Raw genomic sequence first — 26,458 nt, 5'->3', positions numbered from 1 at the left:
AGAGGACTCTAACCTCCCCTTGGACAAGGACAACGAGTTTAGGGACTCTAACCCCTGGAGAGGACTCTAACCTCCCCTTGGACAAGACAACGAGTTTAGGGACTCTAACCCCTGGAGAGGACTCTAACCTCCCCTTGGACAAGACAATGAATTTAGGGACTCTAACCCCTGGAGAGGACTCTAACCTCCCCTTAGACAAGGACAAAACAAAAACGGTTGATTTCCCACCACTGTTGGTTTCAGCAGTTGGAAATCAACAAGTACAGAGCTCTGGGGTTGTCTACGTTTCCCTACCCGCAACAGAGTTTGGGCTGGTTCACGAAGTCCAACTGGCTATCTTTCCCTCCCCAGCATATAATATACAGTGCAATTAAAACAGAAAGATGAAAAGAGGGTTGAGCTTGTTCTCTCGTGCATCAGGGAGTTGTTCTTGCCTCCGCGTCCCACCTGCTCGGGTGCCATCTCCACCCAGATTCAAGGTTGTTTCTGAAAATGAAAAGATAGACACACAAAGAACAGCCTGCTTCCCACACCCAGTGTGAGACCCAATGTTTAAGCCTGAGCACACTTCTAAGTTCATAACTTTAATAAGCACAATGCATAACTTTAATAAGCACAATATATTATTTAGTATTGATCTTATTGATCATTTCACGTTATCGGGGCGGCATGTGTTATCAGCAAACGTTCGCGTGTCCCATTATTAAACTGAGCATATCAATTTTTAATCCATTATTAAACTTAGCATTTTAATTGTTTAACCTTTAATAGTCCTGTTAAATGTGCCTGAAAACGCCTAAACAACATACCCAAAGTACATTGAAAGCTGTTGTTGAACCATTTGGAGTACATGCATGTAAATGGTCTCTTTTGAAAGGTGACACTGAAGTTATTTCCCCTGTTGTTAGGACCCCTGTAAGTCCTACTGGTGTTGAGTAATAGAAGCTTGAACACAAGGAAACTGAAAGTTTCTATCTCCGACTAGATTTTGTTTTGAAAACAGAGGCCTAGAGGTGGTAGGTATTAGCTAATTTCAGAGCCAGTCAAAGCCAGTTTGAGAAATTTGTTTAGAACGAGTGTGTGTGTGTGGGGGGTGCAGGACGCACAGACCTAGTTGGCTGTAGAGGGGAGAATTGATAAGAGAATCGATAAGGAATCGAATCGATAAGCAGGAATTGATAAGGAGTCGGAATCGTTAAAATCTTATCAATACGCATCCCTATTCATCGTTTGCTTCGTTTTCATCGTTTGCTTTCGTCACACGTCGTCGCGACCCAGTGACACGTGATCACACGCTAATAGTTTTCAGGGGTGTTTTACTTGGTCGCTGTTACACTCCCCTCACACGTCAGTCCCATGCTAGTCATGCGTTATAGTCACACATTAGTCATACGCCAGATGTGTCCACCTCGCCCTAGAACGCTCGAAATTGAACGATTAGAACTTTCAGGGAACGTTTACCAGAACGTTATGGTGTGACGGGGCCTTTATCAAATGAACATACAATGGGTTAGCAGTAGCTACTTGATTCAACCTAGATTTTCTGTGTGTGGGTATTATAATGAAAAGACACAATTCAAGTTAATGATTTCTTATTATCAAACTGGATGTTGATGCCATCAAGCTCTTAAAAGAACTCCAACACAGAAAAGAGAGAACAACGGAACAGAGAAACTTATATTTAGTCATTATTTGGGTAGCACACATATTCTGAATGCCTTCGGCGGAATTCAAATGAGCCATTTTAATCTAGATTAACACTAAAATTACAGTGAGATTAATCTATATTAAATAAATTAATCTATGCCCACCACTAGTATTAGCCTATGTGTAAGAAGGCCTAGGTTACTTATTACAATACGCTTTGACATAACATGTATATGTGTATTTTGCTCTAATAGCTAACTACTAGTACATTTTTGTAAAATGTCTGACCAGTGTGTTGAGCTAGCCTAGCCGGTTGGGGTCCCTTTGCGCTAACTAGCTCTGTAGCCTATAGTTCACTCAAACCTAGCTCATTACAGTAACTTTACACATTGTTGTAGGCAATGGCATAGGCTACTTATCGCCAACTTTTTGATATTTTTCTACTTCCATTTACTTACCTAACAACGAATACTGCTCCTTCTATGTGAAGATAAATGACAGTTTAAAAAGTGAATGCCTCTGACTTTCGAGTCTCTGGCTCGAGATATGCTTGCAATACAACACAGACTGAGCATAGAACGTTCTTCCTGAAAGTCAGTGATGAGCCGACGATGAGCCAACGTATCTGCAACGTTTGAAATAGAGCACAGAGATGAAAAAAATATCCGATCATTTGCCGATGCTTATCCGACCTTATGAATATAACACACGTTTCGATTTTAAGATGACGTCAGCAAGACGTATGTGTGCTATCTGGGTAGCTCTCGACATGTGTCTGTGTCGTGCTACGTGAACAATCTGTTTATTTCAATCTGTTATTATTTTCTTTTGTGATTTAAATATTATTATCACACAATAAATTAAATTAAGAACGCAGAATGAAATTAAATAACAATAATAAATAAACCATTATTTTCTTGGGGGTGCTATGGGGGTGCTATGTCTAATCCAGGGGGAACTCTAGCACCCCCTAGCCCCCCCCTGGCGCCGCCCCTGTTACAGGGTGATACTTGAGAAACGAAATCATAAATCTAGGGCAGGCATCAAAAGGGGTTACGCAATGGCGTCAAAACAGGAAGTAAGTTCCTAGCCCACATTTAGTCTACCGTTCCTACTAAAAACGTTTGAGTCTATAATTAGAAATTATTTTAAGAACTACATTCAGTGTTTTCTTTGCAAGTTAACTTTGTCAAATTTTTTCCATTATTTTTCTCTAACAACATTCAGACACTCGAGACGAGGGCTCGTCGTTTACCGTGTTTGACGGGTCATTAAAGATCACATTTGGTCAAATGCACGAATTCGGTATGCAAATCGTACTTGTTTTGGTGTGCAACCTGTTGGTTGGCAGTGGGGATGATAAAGAAGAATGGATCGACCCAAACGACATGTTGAACTACGATCCAAGCACCAAGAATATGAGAAAACAAACGGCAAAGAACCAGGTAAGCACATACGCAAAAACTGATATTGTGACCCAATCTGATATCGTGACAGATATAGGCTACTATGGCCAGTAGGCTTTTGTGCCAATTTTGCAAAGTACATAGCCTACGTAAATATTCTAAGTAATTAATTAATAAAATGACCTAATATGTTAATGTTGTCTGCCAGAGCACTAGCATTCGAGTTTGGGTTATCATACAGTCCACATGTGAGTGCTAACTTTGAATGTCCTAGCACTACAAACCTGTTCTTACGTAGACCCCGCCTAGTCAAATCCTTATACATATTTACAGCCGCCTGTTGCCTCGGCTGACCATACCATCTTTGACGCCCTCATCACAACCATAAAAGGGTCAAATCTGTGTGTCACTGAGTTCCTTGGAGCTCTCATCCAAGACCTGCAGTTTTCTGTGTTCCTTAGCTTTGTGGTTCTTACCGTGTTCTCCATCATGGTAAGGAAATACTATAACAAACATAAATGCAAACATGCTCAATCACACGCAGACTTCATGGCTTCACACATTCAGTCATTCCTTAATTGTCATATTCTAAAATGTTCTCTCCAATGTTTCTAAGGTCTTGGTATACTTTCGACGCAGCTGCAAGGACCCACCTCCCACTGCAGGAAACCAGCCCCTGCCTACTTCCCTGGGTCAACAGAAGAACCAGATAACGAGGGAGAATGTACCTCAGGACCTTACAGCTCAGGTGGACCCTCTTAGGCACAGGAAGCCTTGTAGAGTCAGAGAGCAACCGAAAACGGTTTCTGTGGAGAAACTTGGCCTGAGTGAGGTTGACTCAGAGAGGCGGGAGGCTGTCTGTGACAAGTTTTGTGATGTGGAGGGGAAAAAACCTTCAAGTGAGGAAGCAAAAGAATCCCACGAGGAGGATGTAGGAGTTGTCTCTAGCAGTGACTCACAGGTGAAAGCCTCTCAAGATAACGATAAAGTTAAAGCCATTCCATCCAAAGCTTAATTTAATGAGGACAATGTGGCAGCTGATTGTCAATGTTCTAACTATAGATATATATATAAAGGGTAGATGTCTCGTCCGCATTGCCGGCCAACGGAGTCGAACGTCCGCACATGGCGGACATCTTGCTACAGTCAACTCGCTCACCCATAACATTGTGTTGGTGCTACATGTACTTTTTAAATGACCATAACTTGCTCAGTTTTCAACCGATTTTGAAACGGTTTGGATTGTTATCAACGTCAGAGATGTCGTTATGCCACTGCATACTTATGAATAATAATTATTTTTTATTTTTTTAAGAATAGAAGTATGCAGTGGCATAACGACATCTCTGACGTTGATAACAAACCAAACCGTTCCAAAATCGGTTGAAAACTGAACAAAGTATGTTCATTTAAAAAGTACATGTAGCACCAACACAATGTTATGGGTGAGCGAGTTGACTGTAGCAAAATGGCCGCCATGCGCGGACGTTCTAGACTCCGCCGTAAGACATCTAGTCTTTATATATATATCTATGGTTCTAACAACCAGGCTGGAAGGCTGAATGAAGAACTGCTTTCCTCTACAGAACAAATGAATTACACAATGGTACTGTAAATATGTTTGACAGATACATTCTGTATGCCTTTTATTCTGTTAGTGCTATATGTATGGTATTAGGAACTTAGTATGAAAATAGGTCCCTCTTGTTTGTTTTAACTCAGCTGCATTTGAATAGGATGGTTTTTCAAATTCTCTATGAACATCTGAATAACCTAAGTCTGAGTTTGTTAAATGAAAATATGTGGACCTTAATTGGTTTCCCTGGTCAATTCTACATGCTATCTTGAGATTTCAAAAATCTATCCTATTTTTTGAATGAAGGATTGCAAACAATAGCCAACCTTCATGTGTGTGTTTATTGCAAAATCAAACAAATACCTTAACATTATTGTAATATATGTATGCTATACTATAAGCAGAACTTTGTGTACGTTTGTTTTTGTTTATAATTTGACAGATATTCTTTTGTTTTTGACAGGTGCATGAGGCCGATGATGGTTTTTCAACCCGCTCAGAAGAACATGTTGGAGTCTCTGTACAAGAGACTACTCCATCGTCGCTAGTGTTGTCAACATCTTCCCTACAGCTTATACCAGTCTGGAATTTCAAACCTGTCTTGACTGACACTAATGTTCATCATAGAACTACTTGAAACAATTTGAGAACTTTCACAAGAGAATGTACCAATTTTGAGTTAATATTCTTCTTACATAGAGAACTGTGTCATAGTGTGTAAATTGAATGAAATTATAATGTGCTCAGGTCCTGGGGGGTGTTCCATCAACGTCGCTAACGAAAGACGTGCTTACACGAAAACGCCTCGCTTAGGTAAATATCAATTTAGACTTAAGCCGTTCCACTAACAAGCAACGCTAATTCAAGCTAGACTTCAATAAACTTAGATTGTGTGCGCGCACAGAGAAAAAAGAAGCAGCCCAGATCAGGCGATCGTCGAAAAGAGGAGTTATGTCGCAAAAAGCAAAGCGTAAACCAGCAGAGTGGTGTTATTTTCAGCAGCGTCAATGGATTTTTTGAGTTGTCCCCGAAAAGGGCAACATTGCCACAGCATCTCATTTTCTGGAACAGTCACGTTTAGACCATTGTAAGGGCACCTTATGGGGTACTGCATCACGTTTTCTCTACGCACTCTAAGGCACTCATTAAGACATGTTTTTTATTTTATTATAGAGGGCACACTATCATGTGAATGGCAGACAGTAGGGCACTTTGTCTCATTTTTGCCACTCAAGAGGGCAACCCTGGGGGCACCAGGCAGTCAGCCCCTGAGTCTTCCAGTGGGACTGGATACATCCATGGGGAAAGTATATTGCACTTATAACATTTGGGAAGCCAGAAGGAGAGGATGAAGTAATACAGAAGCTTGTCAACATGTAGGATACTTCAAACAATGAAAATACTTTATACAATTGAATTATTTGTATTTCAATATGACCTGGAAAACTGATGAAAATATTCAGGTACCGCTTTGGAGCAAGGTATACCCTTCTTATTTTCTGGCATAGTTGCCTTTGCTAAACCTTTAAGTCACCAACCCTGTTCAAGAATGACCCACATGCAAGAGACACACAGAGATGCAGACAAACTGAACAGTGGGCAAGGCTTGGCTACAGTGAGTTTGCTTCCTTATGTGTGATTCCAGCAGATAGTCTAGGCCTACCTACATAGACTGCATAGTCTACTACCCTCCTTTCTACAACTTTCTACTAAGGATGCTACTATTATGTGTTCATTGCCATCCTTATGAGTAACTAAAGTGTTTTTCTCTCTATATATATATATATTTTAAGAATGACAATAAAAACAATCTAGATAAACTATGCTGGACTTGCTGAACCTATACCTCTTCCATACCTCTGTCTCTGAAGACCCTTGGGGCTGATGGGATAAACGCTCTTTGTATAATCTAAGCACCTTCATCCACAGGGTTGAGGAACGGATACGCCATAATTGAAATAATTGACTAAACTTGTCAAGACGCACTGCTTAGGCCGATTTATACTACTCCGTTTACACGGACACAGGGAACGCCCTCTCCGACGTGGAACGCCCTCTCCGAGCCCCTCGGAGAGCTCTACGTGCACCTCCTGATTTTCCTGACTATCCGTCTGTCCGTCCGTCATTTTACAGATACCCCTTGGCTGTGATTGGTCCGTATTAAGAACCGCTTGCGTCGGGCGGGGGCGGGGTTGCTGTGACTAACAAGACGAACAGAATCCTTTGACCGCCATTGCTGTAAGTTTTTACAATTCATATTTCAGCTAAACAGTACATGTAAATCAGCATCTGAATTAAAATGTGATGAGAAATGGGCAGTGTAGTTGCTGAAAATGTGCTTATTTTATTGATGAAACGGCTAATTTGTAAATTTGCTCAGACTTTTCGATAACCTAGCTAGCATCGCAGTGCAGCGCCACCTACTCTTCTGGCAGTAAATTGTTTTCAGAACCCACAGCCTTCGGAGTACTATAAATTCAACGAATCCGTCCGACTCCGTCCGTCTGTCTGTAACGAGTCGGAGTAGTATAATTCGGCCTTTAGTTTAGGCCTTATTTTATATCAATTAACCAATGGCTTTTGAAAACAGTGAAAATTACATTATTTCTCAAGTTGTTGATTTAAATTAATACATTCTTTGGAGATGAAGTAACCACGTAAATTAATTCGTGCTGGGTCTTTTGAAAAAAGGGTTAGGGTTAGGGGGGGCACTTATGGGCAGCAGCGGCCTTAAGCATCTGGGGGCCCGTTTCAATAACTAATATGGGGTCCTACCCACATAAAACATAAACATAGTAGAGCAGAAAAAGCTAGGATTCCTGTGTGTTTGCATCAATGGTATATTATTTTATTACGTGCACTTTCAGAACAGGGCAGCTCAACATAGAAATAATCCAACCTTATTTGATTAAAACGATATACAATTATACAGCGTTTTACGTTGGAAAAGGCCTCGCCCTTTCACGCACGGCAACTTCACTGCTTAATTGATTAGCGCAGTATATTTTCAGCTGTCTGGGCTGAAAATATATTGCCCAAAACAGCTCAAACATCCCCTCAACTTGAATTATTTAACAAAAGCAAAGAAGAAAAAGAGTGACTGAAACTGAACCGAACTTATCATAAGTAGAGCTACAACGATGGGCTCCACGTTATTTTAGCACCGTGGACATGCAGCTCACTGGGCGCACCGCTGCTGTCGCCGGTAGGGTTAACGTTAGCTCTACAAATGCTGGACGAAAGAAAGAGGTCACTTTTGGAAGACTGGATAAGGCTTTTCTTTTGCTGTCCGATATCTTTAGTTTTTCAGCACCACTGGCATATGTACGTTTCATTTCTTTTCCTGCTCAAAACTAACATTTTAACCTTCAGATCACTTAAGCCGGTCGCGGGGGCGGTAAACGTCGCCATGGTAATCGCGAGTTCGACCAATCAGAGATATCAGTCAGTGTTGTGTTGCTTAGGATTGTGGGTAATGTAGTATTTCAACAGAAGATCGCAACTAACAAGGGCCGGGCGTTCTAAGAGAACGCTCTTAGAACGTTCCTAAGAAGCTCTTAGCGTTTAGAGCTTCTTAACGAATCTGGGAAACCCGGCCAAGGTTGATTTCATACGGACTTGTGGCTTTTATAGGAGCAGAAACTTTCGTTTCACAACCTCGTAGCTCGTGGTCAGTTTACCTTGGATGGTTCAGACATTATGGCTGGCAATCAATATCCTACGGAGAAAATGAATGGGATTTTTGCTGGTCTGTTGGGGCCCCCCTTGGAGGGCGGGGCCCGTTTCAATTGAAACGGGTGAAACATAGGTAAGGCCGCGTCTGCTTATGGGACGCACGGACGGAACAAATGTGCTCTGCAAGTCGGAATTCACTCGACGGAACTGTCTTTTGAGATTCTGTCTGTTTATCAACCCAAAAAACGCTAAGAACGTAGGCTACTTGCGTTCTTGAAAAGAATACTCTTGCGGACAACTTGGTCAGTTAGTAGTAGAAGAATGTGCAACAAGTTTGAAGTTTGTATGGTCAAGGTATTGAAGAAACATTCGGGCTGTCTACTCTTTTACCCCGGTCCCTAAATATGACGCAGACCCTGAACGGAGGTATGAATATGAATAAAACTGATCTCACCTCGGTTGCGAGAACGGTCTGGCAAGACCACAAGGATAGAGAACGATTTGAGATGCGTGTGAAAGCAGCTAAAATAGCCAGGGAGGGACTGCTCTTGGTGTTTGAGACTGCAGAAATTGTATCCGAAGTGCTGCGGGGATGCCCATTGGTTGTGTGGAAGAAATTGGGATTTCCTGTGTGCTTACATTATTCACTAATCAATAGAACTAGTCATTGGATACTAGTTAGTACATTCTCATGTAAGCTTGCTATTAATAAGAGTATATTGTGTCTATGTGTCAGGGTTAATAGATGTTGGGGGTCAGGAGAAAGTACTGGCTAAACGTTCCTTATTATGACTACAAGGAGAGCTCCAACTATGAACTCTCTAGTCTGAGAGTTGTCATGTGTTGGGAGCAGTGAATCTCTTTCTCTGAGACTGTTGAAACGTCATTACTGCCTGACTGTCACAATCTATGTTTACATTCTTGTGCCCTATAAAAGATGGTCCTCCGGCTTTCAGAGCGGGAAGAGACATGATTGAGACCTAAGCCTGGTGTTGTGTTGTCATTTATTGTCAGAGGTCTGGTTTTCTCTCCCAATCTGCAGATTGATAAATACGTATTAAAATCCAGAACTCAACTGAACTTAGTCACTCCGTTTATGAAGAGACGGACAAAAAACTTTTGAAGGATTCATATATCTATGTGTGTATTCCAATATGTAATGATAGTATTCAATGACACAAATCTGTGTTCTAGAAAGAGTGGTCTGGAGTCGCAGAGGTCCGATAATATCAGCTTTAATGCAGCAGTTGGAAATCAACAAGTACAGAACTCTGGGGTTGTCTACGTTTCCCTACCCGCAACAGAGTTTGGGCTGGTTCACGAAGTCCAACTGGCTATCTGTCCCTCCCCAGCATATATTTATACAGTGCAATTGAAACACAAGTATCAAAATAAGGGTTCATCTTGTTCTCTCGTGCGTCAGGAGTTGTTCTTGCCTACGTGCGTACCACCTGTTCGGGTGCCATCTCCACCCAGTTTCAAGGTTGTTTCTGAAAATGAAGAGATAGAGACACAAAGAACAGCCTGCTTCCCACACTCAGTGTGAGACCCAATGTTTAAGCCTGAGCACACTTCTAAGTTCATACCTTTAATAAGCACAATGCATAACTTTAATAAGCACAATATATTCCTTAATCCCTCTTTTGATCTCTGAAAACACCAGAGATCAATCAACATAGCCTGGACCAACCACAGTCTCCTCGTCCTGGTCAACCAGCCCCAGCAACGGCATTTGGAACCCCGTCTTTGGGTTCTCCACAGCCGAGACAATGATTCGGTTTCACAGGGACCTGATACACGGGATACAGCAACAATCATGTTGATATTGATATAGCACACTCTTAAGTAAAATAGCGGAAACCTTCTTAGTCCAGTACAATTCTAGTGTGGTCAAGCAGTATCACTCTTGACCTAGTCGTAACCCTCTTTTCCGGACTCTCACATTCGTAGCAATAGCAAAAGGTTCACTGGCCCTTCTCCACCAACTCCTGCAACGTACGACTGGATTCTGGAGCAGCACAACACATGCTCCAGTGGTACCACGTACTTCCTTTCCCCAGCACCCTTAGGGCGTGCAAGGTTCTCTCGATGACCTTGAATGGTCCTGTCCATAAATGTACAACAGGCTTCCCCGAACATCGGATGATGTATTGGGGCAGGTGGGGCAGGGTCTTCAAGGGGAAGGGGGGCAGACCACTCCTAGGTCTGATGGGGCATAGGGGCAGATGGGGCAGGGTCTCCAAGGGGAAGGGGTAGATCATCCAGTGAGAAGGGGGGGACAGGGTCTCCAGGGGAATGGAGCCTTAGAACAGGGGTTAGGTAGTCAGACCCGCCGGTCTGACTCGTCCTGAAGTAGAAAAGAGTTACAGTCCCAGCATCACCTTATCTCCCATGATCAAGCAGTAACTGAGTCAAATGAGATGCGAACAGTTGAACACCAATGATTAAACACAGATATTGAAATCAAGAACCCATTTGAGGATTTAAAGTGGATATTTTTTAAGTTCAAATAAATCCCTCCTTTCACACCCTTATAGGGTGTGACAACAAACCCAAATTAAAAAAAAATCCCATTTTCCGAATACACAATGTTGACATACAAATCAACAATAATGATGAGACTATGCAGTGTTATGGCCAAGTGGTGTGGACACACTGGACACAGTGGGAAAACCCTAATGATGTTATAGGGGAAAACCCACCGTCACTCCACAGAGTGGACATTCGACATCCATGAATCCACGGCAGACCTGGACATGCTCACAGGCCCCCTTCACCACATACATACAACTTTAGCCAAGCTTTTATCAGAATCAGAATCAGAATCAGAATCAGAAAGGGATTTATTCGCCATGAAAGTTTGCACAGACAAGGAATTTGCTTTGGCAGGAAGGTGCATACAATAAACATATACCTAAAATTTAAATATGTGGACTAACTATACTAAGGGTACATAAACTAGCAGTACTAAGTGGGATAAATATAATTTATTTATTTATTTATAATTGTAATAAAATAAAATAAATTCGAAACAAATAGAAAAACCAGAAATAAGACAGGATATTTTAATGTTTTCATAAGATCCCTCCTTCCATTGATAACTTTAATCAATACCCAATCTCCTCGTTTGACTCCTCCACTCTTTGGTTTACTGCTTCACCTGGAACAGAATTTAGCAGAAGACATCTCTTTTCTCGTGAGCATTAGGTTTAAGTTGTGTAATTATGATCTTTTATAATTCAATTCAAATTTTGTTAATGCATCTGGTACAGGACTGGGAAAGATTTCAATCCACTGTAAACATATCTATAATTACCAGGCAGTATTGACCCTTCAGTTTTCTTATTGTTGAGCAAACACATGTAACAGCATCTAATAAGACAATACATCATCATTTGATATTCAACTCCTATTAGTCATGCCTAGAAATGACAATCTGTTTCTTTGTTCCCTTCTTTAGAAAATCAACTGTTAGTCTAATTTCTTTCACTTCAAAAAACCTTTTCTGTCTTTTAAAACAGTTAAGTTTAAGACCAATATTGTTTTAGATTCTCTATTTTACCAAATCACCCCTCTTTTTATCAAAGATATGATAAAAGCAATTTTCATTATGCCAAACCAGAATCTGTATGCTTCTTAAATGAAATATAGACCAAATAATGTTCTTAATGTAGCTATTAACCAAACATTTTTCCCAACTATATTTTCTATAAAGGTCAGATAGGTAGAACTTCATAACTCGTTTTGCTGCAGATCAAAACAAGCCAATTAGCTCAAACCATCATAACCACAATTTATCAGACTTGATGAGTCTTCCCAAATTATTTTCAGAACTGAATGTTATAATAACCCTCTTCATGCACTAATACCATTTATTAATACAACATTATCACAGCCTAACTGTTTATCCCAAACAGTATGCCAGGCTCTGATAAAACTCTCAAATAAAACTTAAAACCAAATTACAATTAAACTCCAAATAAAAGTACATTTAGTTATTTTCTCTTTCTCATTTACCTTTATCAAAACTCTTAAAAACCCTAGATTTTACTATTTTGACTTAAAATGTTATCCCATATACCTTTCCAATTGCTTCCTCATAATTTTTCACATACATTTCCTCAAACCATTCTTTGACCAACACAGCTGGTTTGCTCTAGTATAACTCTTCCAATTGTATTAGAACCAATTTATAAACCAGAGGTTCAATTTCTGCATTTTTACTGAATACCATCACACATCACAGATTTTCCGCCTATAAATCCAAGTTCTGGTCGGAAAGGCTTCAAAAAACCTCCCTGTTTGGCTAGGAATTATAACAAACTTGGGATTCATCTAAACGAACACATCTATCAGCATTAATACTCATATAATTATGCAGAACTATACCCTCTGGGATCACCTTTGTAAGATCTCAAGTAACAGGGCTCTTTTAGCCCCCACCTTTCTCCATCTCTCCTCGGGATTTCTGTAACTTCTTGGTCAAAGAAAAAAACCACACCACACTCCTCTCTCTTTTTATTCAACACAAAACAAGTTCAGGGACTCTAACCCTTTTTAGGACTTTAGAGGACACTTAACCTCAGGGACTCTAACCCTTTACACAAAACAAGTTCAGGGACTCTAACCCTTGGAGTGGATTTAACCCTCTCCTTTTTTATAAACACAAAACACGTAGGCAAACAAGTTCAGGGACTCTAACCCTTGGAGTGGATTTAACCCTCTCCTTTTTTATAAACACAAAACACGTAGGCCTACAGGTACTCTCACCCTTTTTGAAGAGGACTCTAACCTCTCCTTGACAAAGACAAACCACGTGTTAGGACTCTCACCCTTTTGAAGAGGACTCTAACCTCTCCTTGACAAAGACAAAACACGTATAGGGACTCTCACCCATTTGAAGAGGACTCTAACCTCTCCTTGACAAAGACAAACGTGTAGGGACTCTCACCCTTTTGAAGAGGACTCTAACCTCTCCTTGACAAAGACAAGCCACGTGTTAGGACTCTCACCCTTTTGAAGAGGACTCTAACCTCTCCTTGACTAAGACAAAACACGTATAGGGACTCTCACCCATTTGAAGAGGACTCTAACCTCTCCTTGACAAGGACAAAACATGTGTAGGGACTTCCACCCTTTTGGAGAGGACTCTAACCTCCCCTTGACAAAGACAAACGTGTAGGGACTTCCACCCTTTTGGAGAGGACTCTAACCTCCCCTTGACAAAGAAAAACGTGTAGGGACTTCCACCCTTTTGGAGAGGACTCTAACCTCCCCTTGACAAAGACAAAACACAAAAACGGTTGATTTCCCACCACTGTTGGTTTGACTAGGTACGATGAAACATAGTAATCGTCTAAATTTGGTTCTCAGTTCCGAATAGCAGTACTTTGAATTAACAGGTGTCTGCTTACCTTTTTTATGTTGAGGCGCCTCTGACGATTACGTCTGCCTCCTCGTACCGGTGTATGGGTCTTTCTCCCGATCTGTCGGTCGGGCCAGAACCGTCTGGACTCCCTCTTTTCAGCGTCGGGGTCACCATGTGAAGGATTCATATATCTATGTGTCTATTCCAATATGTAACTAGAGAGGGTACAATTTCTGGGGAAATTGTAGGGTGTGCTTGCTTGCGTCGTTTGCACAGGGGTCCGTTTTTAATGACATTTTTACAACTGATATTTCTGTATATTTTATATAAAAATGCATAGGGCCTACTTATTATTTATAAAGATTACATAGATTTAAAAGCATCTTTTTTTGCTGCTCATTTACAACTCAAAATACGAGTGAAGTGTAGAATGAAATATGATGTCTTCTCATTTCCCCTGCAAGAGGCAGCCTCATAGCTGAATCAAAACGAATACATTTGGCAGACCGGTGTAAAAATTGACCTAATCTCTATGATTTAAACGTCCTTTTAAGTTTTCCCTTCTCATGATATTTTCAGGCATTTAGCCTACTCATATTGCATTAATTCATTAATAAAGAACCCCCTTTGAAGATTATTCTACGACGTTACCGGCAGTAGAAGATAGAATCGCGATTCAAACAGTACCATCTGCTAACTGAAAATATGCCCCCAAAAACGTAAATAAGCTTGACATTTATTTAGTGGAAAATCGCTCATTCAAAAAGCTCACTGGTAGCGATCATTGTCAGTAACAACGCAAAATGCGATATAGCCCTGTGTGGAAAGGCTGCCCCGGTAAATTGTACTACTACGGTACAGTACTAGTAGACTACTGCTGTGTTTGTCTTGGTAGCGATTGCGTTGGTTGAATTGGATTTAACGTTCCGTTGTACGGTTTAGGCTGAAATTAATTATTTGAACAGATTGACAACGTTTAGGCTGTGGCAATGAAGTTCAGGTTAGTAGTTAGATAGACTTTTGATTTAAGTAAGGGGAGTGCCGAACATGTTCTGTTGCCGTTTGACTTCCTACTAGTACAGCTGTGTAGATGTTTTTGTAGTGTCTCGCGTAGGCTACAGCGTTGCAGTGAGCAACACTGGTTTGAAACCACAGGTAATGATAATTTCACCCACAAATCGTTTACTTGTAATGTAATGTCATAATAAATCCTACAATGAAAATGTATTTGTGAGGAATGTTTATTTTAAAGATTGAAAACAGATGCATCATAGACCACTGTAGTATGTGTTTCCCGGGCAACAGAGGCTAATGTCATGATGCTAATGCTTCAGTGAAATAGTAGACTACCGTTTCCAAAAGTAGATGTGGGCCTACTTCCTTAATAATATCAGCTAATATTGTACATTACATTTCATAATTGTGTTTCACATCACAAAGTAAAATGAGTAAATAGTTATCACCCTGGCCTCTTTGCTTGTGGCGTTCCTGCAGCTGCCTTGCAGTAAAGCTATAGTTAGCCTAGCTATCCACCAAGTTAACAGATGTGAAACAAATGTTCTGCTACAGGTAGTCACGCGTGTTTACGTGACGTTAGTAACGTCAGTGACTGTGGCTAGCAAATTAGCCAACGTTAGCTTCACTTTTCAACACAAAAACGCAATTTCTACTTAAACCATGCAACGGAACGTAAATAAAAATACAACCAACGCAATCGCTACCAAGACGAACCTTTTGACACCGCCGTTGTGTATGTAGTCCAAATATTGACTGATCCTTAGGGGGGCGAAAATAAATATTAACTAGAAAAGGCTGTTCCTGCGAAACAGCAGTGAGAATGCTGAAAACCGGAATGGGGATAGCTGACCATGCTAAAAAAGCTGAAAAGTGAAAATTTTGTAGGAAGTTATAAGCTGAAGCTTCAAAGCAACCGAAAGGTATTTTTGAAAGGGGCTGGAGCAGCATTCCAACAATGATTTGAAATGATTTACCATTACTTTTAAAGGGAGAAAATTTGCACAAAAACCTTAATATTTTTTAAAGTATAAAAGTGATAAATGAGAAAATACCCGCAAGCTGAAAGGTGAAATTAATTAAAAAAAATTGTGAGTCACACAAAATTAAGAGGCAGTGTGGAAGCTGAACTGCATCATCTAACAACGCTAACAGCTAAAATAGCCTACAATGCGGGAGAAGCTGAAAGCTGAACTGTTAAACAGAAGAAGTAGGCTAGCTAGTCGTAACAAGAATATTATCGTTTTAACAGCTGAAATTATAGTTAGGATAGTAATAGCAGTAGCAGATGTAGCCTACCATTGAGTGTGTTTACTCGGCTTTCTTAGTAGGATTCAATGTGTTGATGGAATGAAACATACAGCAGTAGAGCCGATACAGGAAGACACGGCGACACTTTGTTGCAGAAGGATGATGGTGCAAGTTTTGGCCGTGGAGCATACAACGATTAATAAAAAAGAATCATGTAGAGGCGTTTATTGAGTAATCGCATAACTAATTACACATGTAAACGGAGTAATCGTATTATTGGTATAAACCGACAATTGCTAGTAATCGGGTTTCTCATGGTCAAGTAAATGTACCAATCACCTGTGTGAGAGACTGAGTGGTGCGTGTCTGTCGTTACGGTGATGGTGCAGCTATGATTGCTAACGCGCTGAGGGCAGAGAATAAGAGAAATGTAGCTAGAATCCACACCTCAAACAAGATAACCTAGACGCAAAACTGTACGTCCAATCCAAAATATAAGGATATTTTCCGAGACCCAAGACTCTGCCGAAACCAGAGATATCTGGTTGAAATGTATTTTTGAAAGGACCTGGAGCAAGATGAAGGCAGAAAACAGAAGAAAACAGAAGAAAAGAAGAAGAAAAATGCAAAACAATAAGGGCAAAAATTCAGAAAGATGAGCTGCAGGAAAATGTGAAAATTTTGCAGAAAACCAGTTGCTGAAGTCTGGGTTGAACGAATTTGAAGGTAAAAGGACAACACTGGAATGACTTGAACTTGCTGGAAAAACGTAGCAACCGTTGGTCATTGGCAACAGACTGGCAACATTTCTAACCTAGAATCTAGGTTTCAGGTTCAAGACGGAGGAGAAACTAATCATGTGTGCCTGCACACCCAGTCCTGTTCAGACACTTAATTTAAGATGACATAAAAATAAAAACTTTTAAATTCAATCACGTCACATTACGTGACTTTGTTGGTTGTGCAACTGCAAAAGCTCCACTCAAATAAAAATGATGCTGCAAAAAAAGCTGAACTACAGTATTGTGGGTATTAAAGAAGATCATGCTACATCTAACCAGCGGATCATTTCTTGCAAGTGTGTCAAAGTGGTATTTGTACAGACTGTATTAACACCGTAGGCGTGAACAATGCATGCATCTTCATAGTTGTCCATCTGACTTTAGCCGAAGCGAAGCTAGAGAGAGGATGCATTGGGAGATTTCCTATAGTAAGCTAGATACTGCTTCAATTTGAAAACGGAGAATATATTTGAGTAAAGACAAGTTACTTAACATCTGTGTTCAATATCGTCAATTAAAAGTAAAAACTTTCCAGTTACGAAGCGTTTGTTCGTAGGATTAACGCCAGCTGCAGCAAACACTTACCCCAGCCCCGGTTTGGCTGTTCGTGACGGTCAGCTATGACATTTACATTTATTTAGCAGACGCTTTTATCCAAAGCGACTTCCAAGAGAGAGCTTTACAAAGTGCATAGGTCACTGATCATAACAACAAGATAGCCAAAAAACATCGCGAGTAGCCAAAACATGAAGCACACATTGTGAACAACCAAAGTAAGTGCCAAAGGGAAGAACCATAAGAGCATGTAGTTAAACAAGTCACAACCAAACAACATGAACAGCTATAAGTGCAAGTGTACCTGTGGAAAAAAGCAAGCAACAGTAATAAAACAATATATCACAGCGAGAACCAAAAATTTAAATCAGTTACCACTAACCACAAGAGCAACAAGTCTCTAAGCAAGAGTCATTGTGATCCTTGAGGAAACTAACATCGGGTCAAGCGAACCGTTCCTAAGTACCGTTGTACTCCCGGAACAAGTGCGTCTTGAGCCTTTTCTTGAAGGTGGAGAGACAGTCAGTGTCTCTGATGGAGGTGGGGACTTGATTCCACCACTGGGGGGCCAGACAGGAGAAGAGCTTGTGTTGGGACCGGGCGGTCTTGAGCGGTGGGACCACCAGGCGGTTGTCTGAAGAAGACCGTAGGTGGCGGGTGGGGGTGTAAGGCTGCAGACAGTCTTGAGCCTCGATTTTTGCACGTTTCTGTGAAACTTGCTAAAATAAAAACGATCTAGCTAGATTATGTACACTTTAAGCTCAATGTACATACCTTGTTTGGCCAATTTGGTCGATTGTGGAAAAGAAGTCGAACCGTTTTTAGTTATGGAGAGCCATCGCGCTAGCTCAACTATAGGAAAGAATAACAGAAATGTAGCTAGAATCCACACCTCAAACAAGTTAACCTAGACGCAAAACTATACGTCCAATCCAAAAAAATAAGGATATTTTCCGAGACCCAAGACTCTGCCGAAACCAGAGATATCCTTTATATGTCTGTGTGGTCAGAAATACAACTCTACCGACAGTTTCAAAAACGTGTACCCAATTCTGCTTTCATGGTGCGTGTCTGTTTGGTTGCCACGGTGATGGCGCAGCTGTGATAGCTAACGAGCTAGGCAGAGAGAAAAACGAACATTTACCTAGCATCCACACCTCAAACAAGTTGACCTACACGCAAAACTACAAGTCCCATCAATAAAATGAGGATATTTTCCGAGACCCAAGACTCTGCCGAAACTAGAGATGTCCTTTATATGTATGTGCGGTCAGAAATATGTCTCTACCGGCAGTTTCGAAATCGTCTTCCTTCTTGCTTTCTCTGACGAATTTTACCCACCTCTCCATTGAAGTTAGTGAGAGAATTTGAAAGGCTGCTCTCGCTTCAAGGCTCATAGCTGAATATCTGTAAATGTGAGCTCTTTAGTAGTTACATTAGCTGAAAGAGGACAATTTTTCCTACATTTTAAGGTATAACTTGTTTCTGTAAGTTTAACTATATGAACGTTAGAGGAATTTGTTTGACAATTTAGTTGAATATCAGAAAAAGAGCAGCCAGCAGTGTGCCACTCTGCTTGCTGCTCATTCATAAAAATCAAGAAGGAGCAAACATTTTAATGTATTTCAAACTGTCATGATTCAAAATTGGCTGAATATTTGAAAAAGCTGAATCATTTGGGAATAGCTGAATGTCTTGTGAACATTTTAAAGGTTGAATGGTGTCTCTAGCTGAAAGTATGCCGAAGTAGTTACGTTTGAAATAGGAGGAAGCTTTTTAATGATTTGAAAGGATTTACCATTACTTTTAATGGGAGAATAATTTTCACAAAAACCTTAATGTCTTAAAAAGTATAAAAGTGAGAAATACCAAAAGTCATAGCCAACATCTCCTGAAGGAGCTGAACGTTTTGATACAAAAATGGTAGGAATCGGTGAAAGTATGCAGAACTAGTTAAAGGCCAAAAAACGGCGGAAGAACTAAGAAGTTGATATAATAATAACTAGAAAAGGCTGTTCCTGCGAAACAGCAGTGAGAATGCTGAAAACCTGAATGGGGATAGCTGACCATGCTAAAAAAGCTGAAAATAGTGAAAATTTAGTAGAAAGTTATAAGATGAAGCTTCAAAGCAACCGAAATGTATTTTTGAAAGGGGCTGGAGCAGCATTCCAACAATGATTTGAAAGGATTTACCATTACTTTTAATGGGAGAATAATTTGCACAAAAACCTTAATGTCTTAAAAAGTATAAAAGTGAGAAATACCAAAAGTCATAGCCAACATCTCCTGAAGGAGCTGAACGTTTTGATACATAAATTGTAGGAATCGGTGAAAGTATGCAGAACTAGTTAAAGGCCAAAAAACGGCAGAAGAACTAAGAAGTTGATATAATAATAATAATAATAATAAAGAAAAACAGGAAAACAATAGTGAGAATGCTTAACAGCATTCTCACAATAATAACTAGAAACGGCTGTTCCTGCGAAACAGCAGTGAGAATGCTGAAAACCTGAATGGGGATAGCTGACCATGCTAAAAAAGCGGAAAATTGTGAAACTTTAGTAGAAAGTTATAAGCTGAAGCTTCAAAGCAACCGAAAGGCAGTGCGTTAAGCTGGGAACACAAGTCTCTGACTCCCGGTCCATCAGCACCGGATCACCTCAGGGCTGCGTCCTTTCTCCTCTGCTCTTCTCCCTGTACACCAACAGTTGCACCTCCAGTCATCCGTCCGTCAAACTCCTGAAGTTTGCGGACGACACCACCCTTATTGGGCTCATCTCTGGTGGAGACGAGTCTGATTATAGGTGGGAAGCGGCCAACCTGGTGACCTGGTGCAGCCAGAACAACTTAGAGCTCAATGCTCTTAAGACAGTGGAGATGGTTGTGGACTTCAGGAGGAACACAGCCCCACTCACCCCCATCACCCTGTGTGACTCCCCAGTCAACACTGTGGAGTCCTTCCGCTTCCTGGGCACTATCCTCTCCCAGGACCTCAAGTGGGAACTGAACATCAGCTCCCTCATCAAGAAAGCTCAACAGAGGATGTACTTCCTTCGGCAGCTGAAGAAGTTCAACCTGCCAAAGACAATGATGGTGCACTTCTACTCAGCCATCATTGAGTCCATCCTCACCTCCTCCATCACCGTCTGGTACGCTGCTGCCACTGCCAAGGACAAGAACAGACTGCAGCGTATCATCCGTACTGCTGAGAAGGTGATTGGCTGCAATCTGCCTACCCTCGAGGACCTGTACACCTCGAGGACCCTGAGGCGAGCGAGGAAGATTGTGGCCGACTCCTCCCACCCTGGACACTCCCTGTTTCAGTCACTCCCCTCCGGCAGAAGGCTGCGGTCTATCAGGACCAATACCTCACGCCACAAAAACAGTTTCTTCCCTTCCGCTGTTGGCCTCTTCAACAAGGCCAAGGGACCACACTGACTCAAATGACTTATTGCCTAAAACACTGCTTTTGCACTGCACCATAACATGGTATCTTGTACATTTGTATTTTTTGTAATATTTGTATTTTTGTATTTTTATATTGTAATTTACGGCAACTTATATTTATCCCACTTAGTACTGCTAGTTTATGTACCCTCAGTATAGTTAGTCCACATATTTAAATTTTAGGTATATGTTTATTGTATGCACCTTCCTGCCAAAGCAAATTCCTTGTCTGTGCAAACTTTCATGGCGAATAAATCCCTTTCTGATTCTGGTTCTGAGGTAATTTTGAAAGGGGCTGGAGCACCATTCCAACAATGATTTGAAAGGATTTACCATTACTTTTAAAGGGAGAATAATTTGCACAAAAACCTTAATATTTAAAAAAGTATAAAAGTGATAAATGAGAAAATACCCGCACGCTGAAAGGTGAAATTAATTTAAAAAAAATGTGTGAGTCACACAAAATTAAGAGGCAGTGTGGAAGCTGAACTGCATCATCTAACAACGCTAACAGCTAAAATAGCCTACAATGCGGGAGAAGCTGAAAGCTGAACTGTTAAACAGAAGAAGTAGGCTAGCTAGTCGTAACAAGAATATTATCGTTTTAACAGATGAAATTATAGTTGGGATAGTAATAGCAGTAGCAGATGTAGCCTACCATTGAGTGTGTTTACTCGGCTTTCTTAGTAGGATTCAATGTGTTGATGGAATGAAACATACAGCAGTAGAGCCGATACAGGAAGACACGGCGACACTTTGTTGCAGAAGGATGATGGTGCAAGTTTTGGCCGTGGAGCATACAACGATTAATAAAAAAGAATCATGTAGAGGCGTTTATTGAGTAATCGCATAACTAATTACACATGTAAACGGAGTAATCGTATTATTGGTATAAACCGACAATTGCTAGTAATCGGGTTTCTCATGGTCAAGTAAACGTACCAATCACCTGTGTGAGAGACTGAGTGGTGCGTGTCTGTCGTTACGGTGATGGTGCAGCTATGATGGCTAACGCTCTGAGGGCAGAGAATAAGAGAAATGTAGCTAGAATCCACACCTCAAACAAGATAACCTAGACGCAAAACTGTACGTCCAATCCAAAATATAAGGATATTTTCCGAGACCCAAGACTCTTCCGAAACCAGAGATATTCTTTATATGTCTGTGCAGTCAGAAATACGACTCTACCTGCAGTTTCAAAAACGTGTTCCTTTTGCTTTCCTGGTGCGTGTTTGTTTGGTTGCCACGGCGATGGAGCAGCTGTGATCGCTAACGAGCTAGGCAGAGAGAAAAACGAACATTTACCTAGCATCCACACCTCTAACAAGTTGACCTAGACGCAAAACTACACGTCCAATCAATAAAATGAGGATATTTTCCGAGACCCAAGACTCTGCCGAAACTAGAGATGTCCTTTATATGTATGTGCGGTCAGAAATATGTCTCTACCGGCAGTTTCGAAATCGTCTTCCTTCCTGCTTTCTCTGACGGATTTTACCCACCTCTCCATCGAAGTTAGTGAGAGAATTTGAAAGGCTGCTCTCGCTTCAAGGCCCATAGCTGAAAATCTGTAAATGTGAGCTCTTTAGTAGTTACATTGGCTGAAAGAGGACAATATTTCCTACATTTTAAGGTATAACTTGTTTCTGTAAGTTAAACTATATGAACGTTAGAGGAATTTGTTTGACAAATTAGTTGAATATCAGAAAAAGAGCAGCCAGCAGAGTGTGCCACTCTGCTTGCTGCTCATTCATAAAAAACAAGAAGGAGCAAACATTTTAATGTATTTCAAACTGTCATAATTCAAAATTGGCTGAATATTTGAAAAAGCTGAATCATTTGGGAATAGCGTTTGAAAGAGGAGGAAGCTTTTTAATGATTTGAAAGGATTTACCATTACTTTTAATGGGAGAATAATTTGCACAAAAACCTTAATGCCTTAAAAAGTATAAAAGTGAGAAATACCAAAAGTCATAGCCAACATCTCCTGAAGGAGCTGAACGTTTTGATACATAAATTGTAGGAATCGGTGAAAGTATGCAGAACTAGTTAAAGGCCAAAAAACGGCGGAAGAACTAAGAAGTTGATATAATAATAATAATAATAATAATAATAATAAAAAGAAACAGGAAAACAATAGTGAGAATGCTTAACAGCATTCTCACAATAATAATAATAATATATATGTGAGAGAACAAAGGTTGTGCCCTTGCCGAAGGCAAAGCACACCCAATAAATAAATATATATGTGAGAGAACAAAGGTTGTGCTCTCGCCAAAGGCTTGAGCACACCCAATGATAGTATTCAATGACACAAATCTGTGTTCTAGAAAGAGTGGTCTGGAGTCGCAGAGGTCCGATAATATCAGCTTTAATGCAGCAGTTGGAAATCAACAAGTACAGAGCTCTGGGGTTGTCTACGTTTCCCTACCCGCAACAGAGTTTGGGCTGGTTCACGAAGTCCAACTGGCTATCTGTCCCTCCCCAGCATATATTTATACAGTGCAATTGAAACACAAGTATCAAAAAAAGGGTTAATCTTGTTCTCTCGTGCGTCAGGGAGTTGTTCTTGCCTACGCGCGTCCCACCTGTTCGGGTGCCATCTCCATCCAGTTTCAAGGTTGTTTCTGAAAATGAAGAGATAGAGACACAAAGAACAGGCTGCTTCCCACACTCAGTGTGAGACCCAATGTTTAAGCCTGAGCACACTTCTAAGTTCATATCTTTAATAAGCACAATGCATAACTTTAATAAGAACAATATATTCTTTACTTTCTTCATCAGTTGTCAGCTTGACCTTAAGTTTTCATGCTACTCGTAGTCTCTAAAATGGGGGAAATATTACCTAAAGTAAGCAAAATTATCTGCAACAGAACAGGAAAACTTTACTTGCCAAGAGGTTTAAAAACGCACAAATATTTTAAATATTAATTATTCTGAGGGGCCATTAAGTATTTCTGCCTATTATAGCCACCGTTCACAATAATAAGTTGATGTATAATAAAGACCTCTATATACACTTATGTCTTTATTATGTAATCTTTATTCACAGGCACATTGATGGAAACCACAAACTGATCAACTGGAGAACGGTGTTCGATGGATGTGTTGACAGTTGGCAATACGATTATTTACCTTGACTAACAAACTGGGCATCCAGTGTACCAGGGCTGTTTTCAAGAGGGAGTTTGTAACTTCCTGTGTGCACAAAGAATTTAACGACTTTGGGTTTAGCTAAATTGCACCGTCTCCTTCTTACATTTACATCTAGGAATTTAGCAGACGCTCTTATCCAGAGCGATTTACAGCAAGTACAGGGACATTCACCCCGAGGCAAGTAGGGTGAAGTGCCTTGCCCAAGGACACAACGTCATTTGGCACGTCATTTGACAATCGAACCAGCAACCTTCTGATTAAGAGCCGGATTCCCTAACCACTAAGCCATCTGACCCCCCAGATCCCTAAGATCAGCCGACCAGCTGTTGCTGACAGTCCCTAAAATAAGGCTGAAGCTCAGAGGTGACAGAGCATTTGCAGCTGCTGCACCCAAGCTTTGGAATGAGCTGCCTTTAAATGTCAGACAGGCCTCCAGTTTTTAAATCTCTTCTAAAAACGCACTTTTACTCCCTTGCCTTTAACTTACCTTACATTTTCCGTCATTCCCTAAAAAGCACTTGCAGTGAGCTTGTTTGATTGTGTTTTTATTTATTTTATGTCTCAATGTAAAGCACTTTGGCTTCCCCTGTGTTTAAAAAAAAAAAGTGCTATATAAATAAAGTTGATTGATACTGCAGTCTCTCATCAAGGTCAGGGTAATACATTTTACATTAACATTTATTCATTCAGCAGACACTTTTATCCAAAGTGACTTCCAAGAGAGAGCTTTACAAAAGTGCATAGGTCACTGATCATAACAACGAGATAGCTCCAAAAACATTGCAGGTAGCCAAAACATGAAGCATGCATTGTGAAAACCAAATAAGTGCCAATGGGAAAAACCATAAGAGCATGCAGTTAAAGGTCCCATGACATGAAAGAGAGCTTTAGGAGTTTATTTAACATTAATATGAGTTCCCCTAGCCTGCCTTTGGTCCCCCAGTGGCTAGACATTTCAATAGGTGTAAACCAAGCCCTGGATATTCTTCTCTTCTTCTTTGAGAAAATGAGAGCTCAAACGCTCGGTTTTGAAAATCCCCTATTGTGACGTCACAATAGGGAAGGTTACCTCCCTTTTCTCTGCTTTGCCCGCACAGAGAATTTGGCCCACCAATGAGAAACTGAGCTACGACCTTGGTTTTTCCTCGAAACATCATGACTTGCAAACGACCGAAGCATGGCAGTTAGCCCCGCCTCTTTCTTCCTCACAGCATTTAATACAGACACAGAAACAGCGCGTCCTGAGGAAAGCTCATTGTGGGACTGCTCATAGTGCCTGTAATTCTGCACCAAGGCTGAATTTTGGGAAAGAGACTTCAAATACAGTATTAGGGGACCACTAATGCCTATATAAAAGCATCCAAAAACAGCATGTCATGGGATCTTTAACCCTTGTGTTATCTTTGTTTCATTCTGACCCATCAGTCATTGTGACCCACCGTCGTATTGCGACAACTTTACCGCATACAAAAACAAAGTGAAGCATTTTCTTTTAACTGTAACTCAGACCCCCCACATCCCAAAGGTTAAAAGAAAATGCTTTTTATTTGTTTTTGTATTGGGTAAACGCAATGATGGTTCGTTGTGAGCCTTTGGGTCCAGGGATGTAGTGGGGGCTAAACGCACGTAAACGCCGTTTACGCACCTCCCGAAAGTCGGAAATAGCGTTTATCCACCTCTAAATTGCAGAAATTGCGTTTATCCACCTCTAAATAGCGTTTATGCACGTTTACGCACATCTAAGTTCCCTGCGCCTCGTATTCTGCCGTTGGAATAATCCGAAATAAATTTGGTGTAACACCAAAGACTAAATTTCATATTGTTTAACATATAAACGCTGTAGTCTGAATCATTTCATCTGCGCTGTAGGGTCTGTGACCCTCCAATCAATGCGTTGCGTTGACGACCCTGTAAATAAATAAATAATACAATTCATAGTTTACCCACCTCTATTTTTACCACTACACCACTGTTTGGGTCATGTGACCCGAAGGGTTAAACAAGTTACAATTAAACAACATGAACCTCAAGAGTGTACCTGTAGAAAAGCAAGCAACATTAATATCGGAGTCAGGTGGCTGAGCGGTGAGGGAATCGGGCTAGTAATCCGAAGGTTGCCAGTTCGATTCCCGATCATGCAAACTGACGTTGTGTCCTTGGGCAAGGCACTTCACCCTACTTGCCTCGGGGGGAATGTCCCTGTACTTACTGTAAGTCGCTCTGGATAAGAGCGTCTGCTAAATGACTAAATGTAAATGTAATGTAATATAATTCACAGCGAGTACAAGAAGTTAAATCAGTTTCAACTAACCAACAAGAGCAACAAGTACCTCAATAAGAGTCATTGTGTTCCTGGAGGAAACTAACATCAGGTCCAGAAAATCATTTCTAAGTACCGTTGTACTCCCGGAACAAGTGTGTCTTAAACCTTTTCTTGAAGGTGGAGAGACAGTCAGTGTCTGTGATGGAGGTGGGGAGTTGATTCCACCATTGGGGGGCCAGACAGGAGAAGAGCTTGGGTTGAGAGCGGGCGCTCTTGAGAGCTTGTGTCACCTTACTCCCATTGGTTGGTCTGTATCAG

At 40.8% G+C, this 26,458-nt stretch overlaps 1 protein-coding gene across 1 annotated transcript; it reads left to right on the top strand.

Moving 5' to 3' along the window:
* The first annotated feature begins 2,687 nt into the window (after positions 1-2,687).
* LOC136936293 (uncharacterized) lies at positions 2,688-24,465 on the top strand. Its single transcript, XM_067230075.1, has 6 exons — positions 2,688-2,725; positions 2,875-3,092; positions 3,387-3,545; positions 3,670-4,014; positions 5,093-6,867; positions 23,774-24,465. Exons 2-5 carry the CDS (start codon positions 2,940-2,942, stop codon positions 5,264-5,266), a joined length of 831 nt encoding a protein of 276 aa, XP_067086176.1. The 5' UTR covers positions 2,688-2,725; positions 2,875-2,939; the 3' UTR covers positions 5,267-6,867; positions 23,774-24,465.
* Positions 24,466-26,458: the final 1,993 nt, after the last annotated feature.

The sequence above is a fragment of the Osmerus mordax genome, chromosome 26, assembly GCF_038355195.1.
Source record: "Osmerus mordax isolate fOsmMor3 chromosome 26, fOsmMor3.pri, whole genome shotgun sequence".
Taxonomy (NCBI): domain Eukaryota; kingdom Metazoa; phylum Chordata; class Actinopteri; order Osmeriformes; family Osmeridae; genus Osmerus; species Osmerus mordax.
This window is presented reverse-complemented; position numbering and strand designations above follow the sequence as displayed.

Bases quoted from the DNA above. Each gene is read 5' to 3' on its own strand.
- LOC136936293 (XM_067230075.1), top strand. From the start codon at position 2,940: ATGCACGAATTCGGTATGCAAATCGTACTTGTTTTGGTGTGCAACCTG. The intron at 3,093-3,386 runs GTAAGCACATAC...ACATATTTACAG, and splicing joins AACAAACGGCAAAGAACCAG to CCGCCTGTTGCCTCGGCTGA. The intron at 3,546-3,669 runs GTAAGGAAATAC...AATGTTTCTAAG, and splicing joins TTACCGTGTTCTCCATCATG to GTCTTGGTATACTTTCGACG.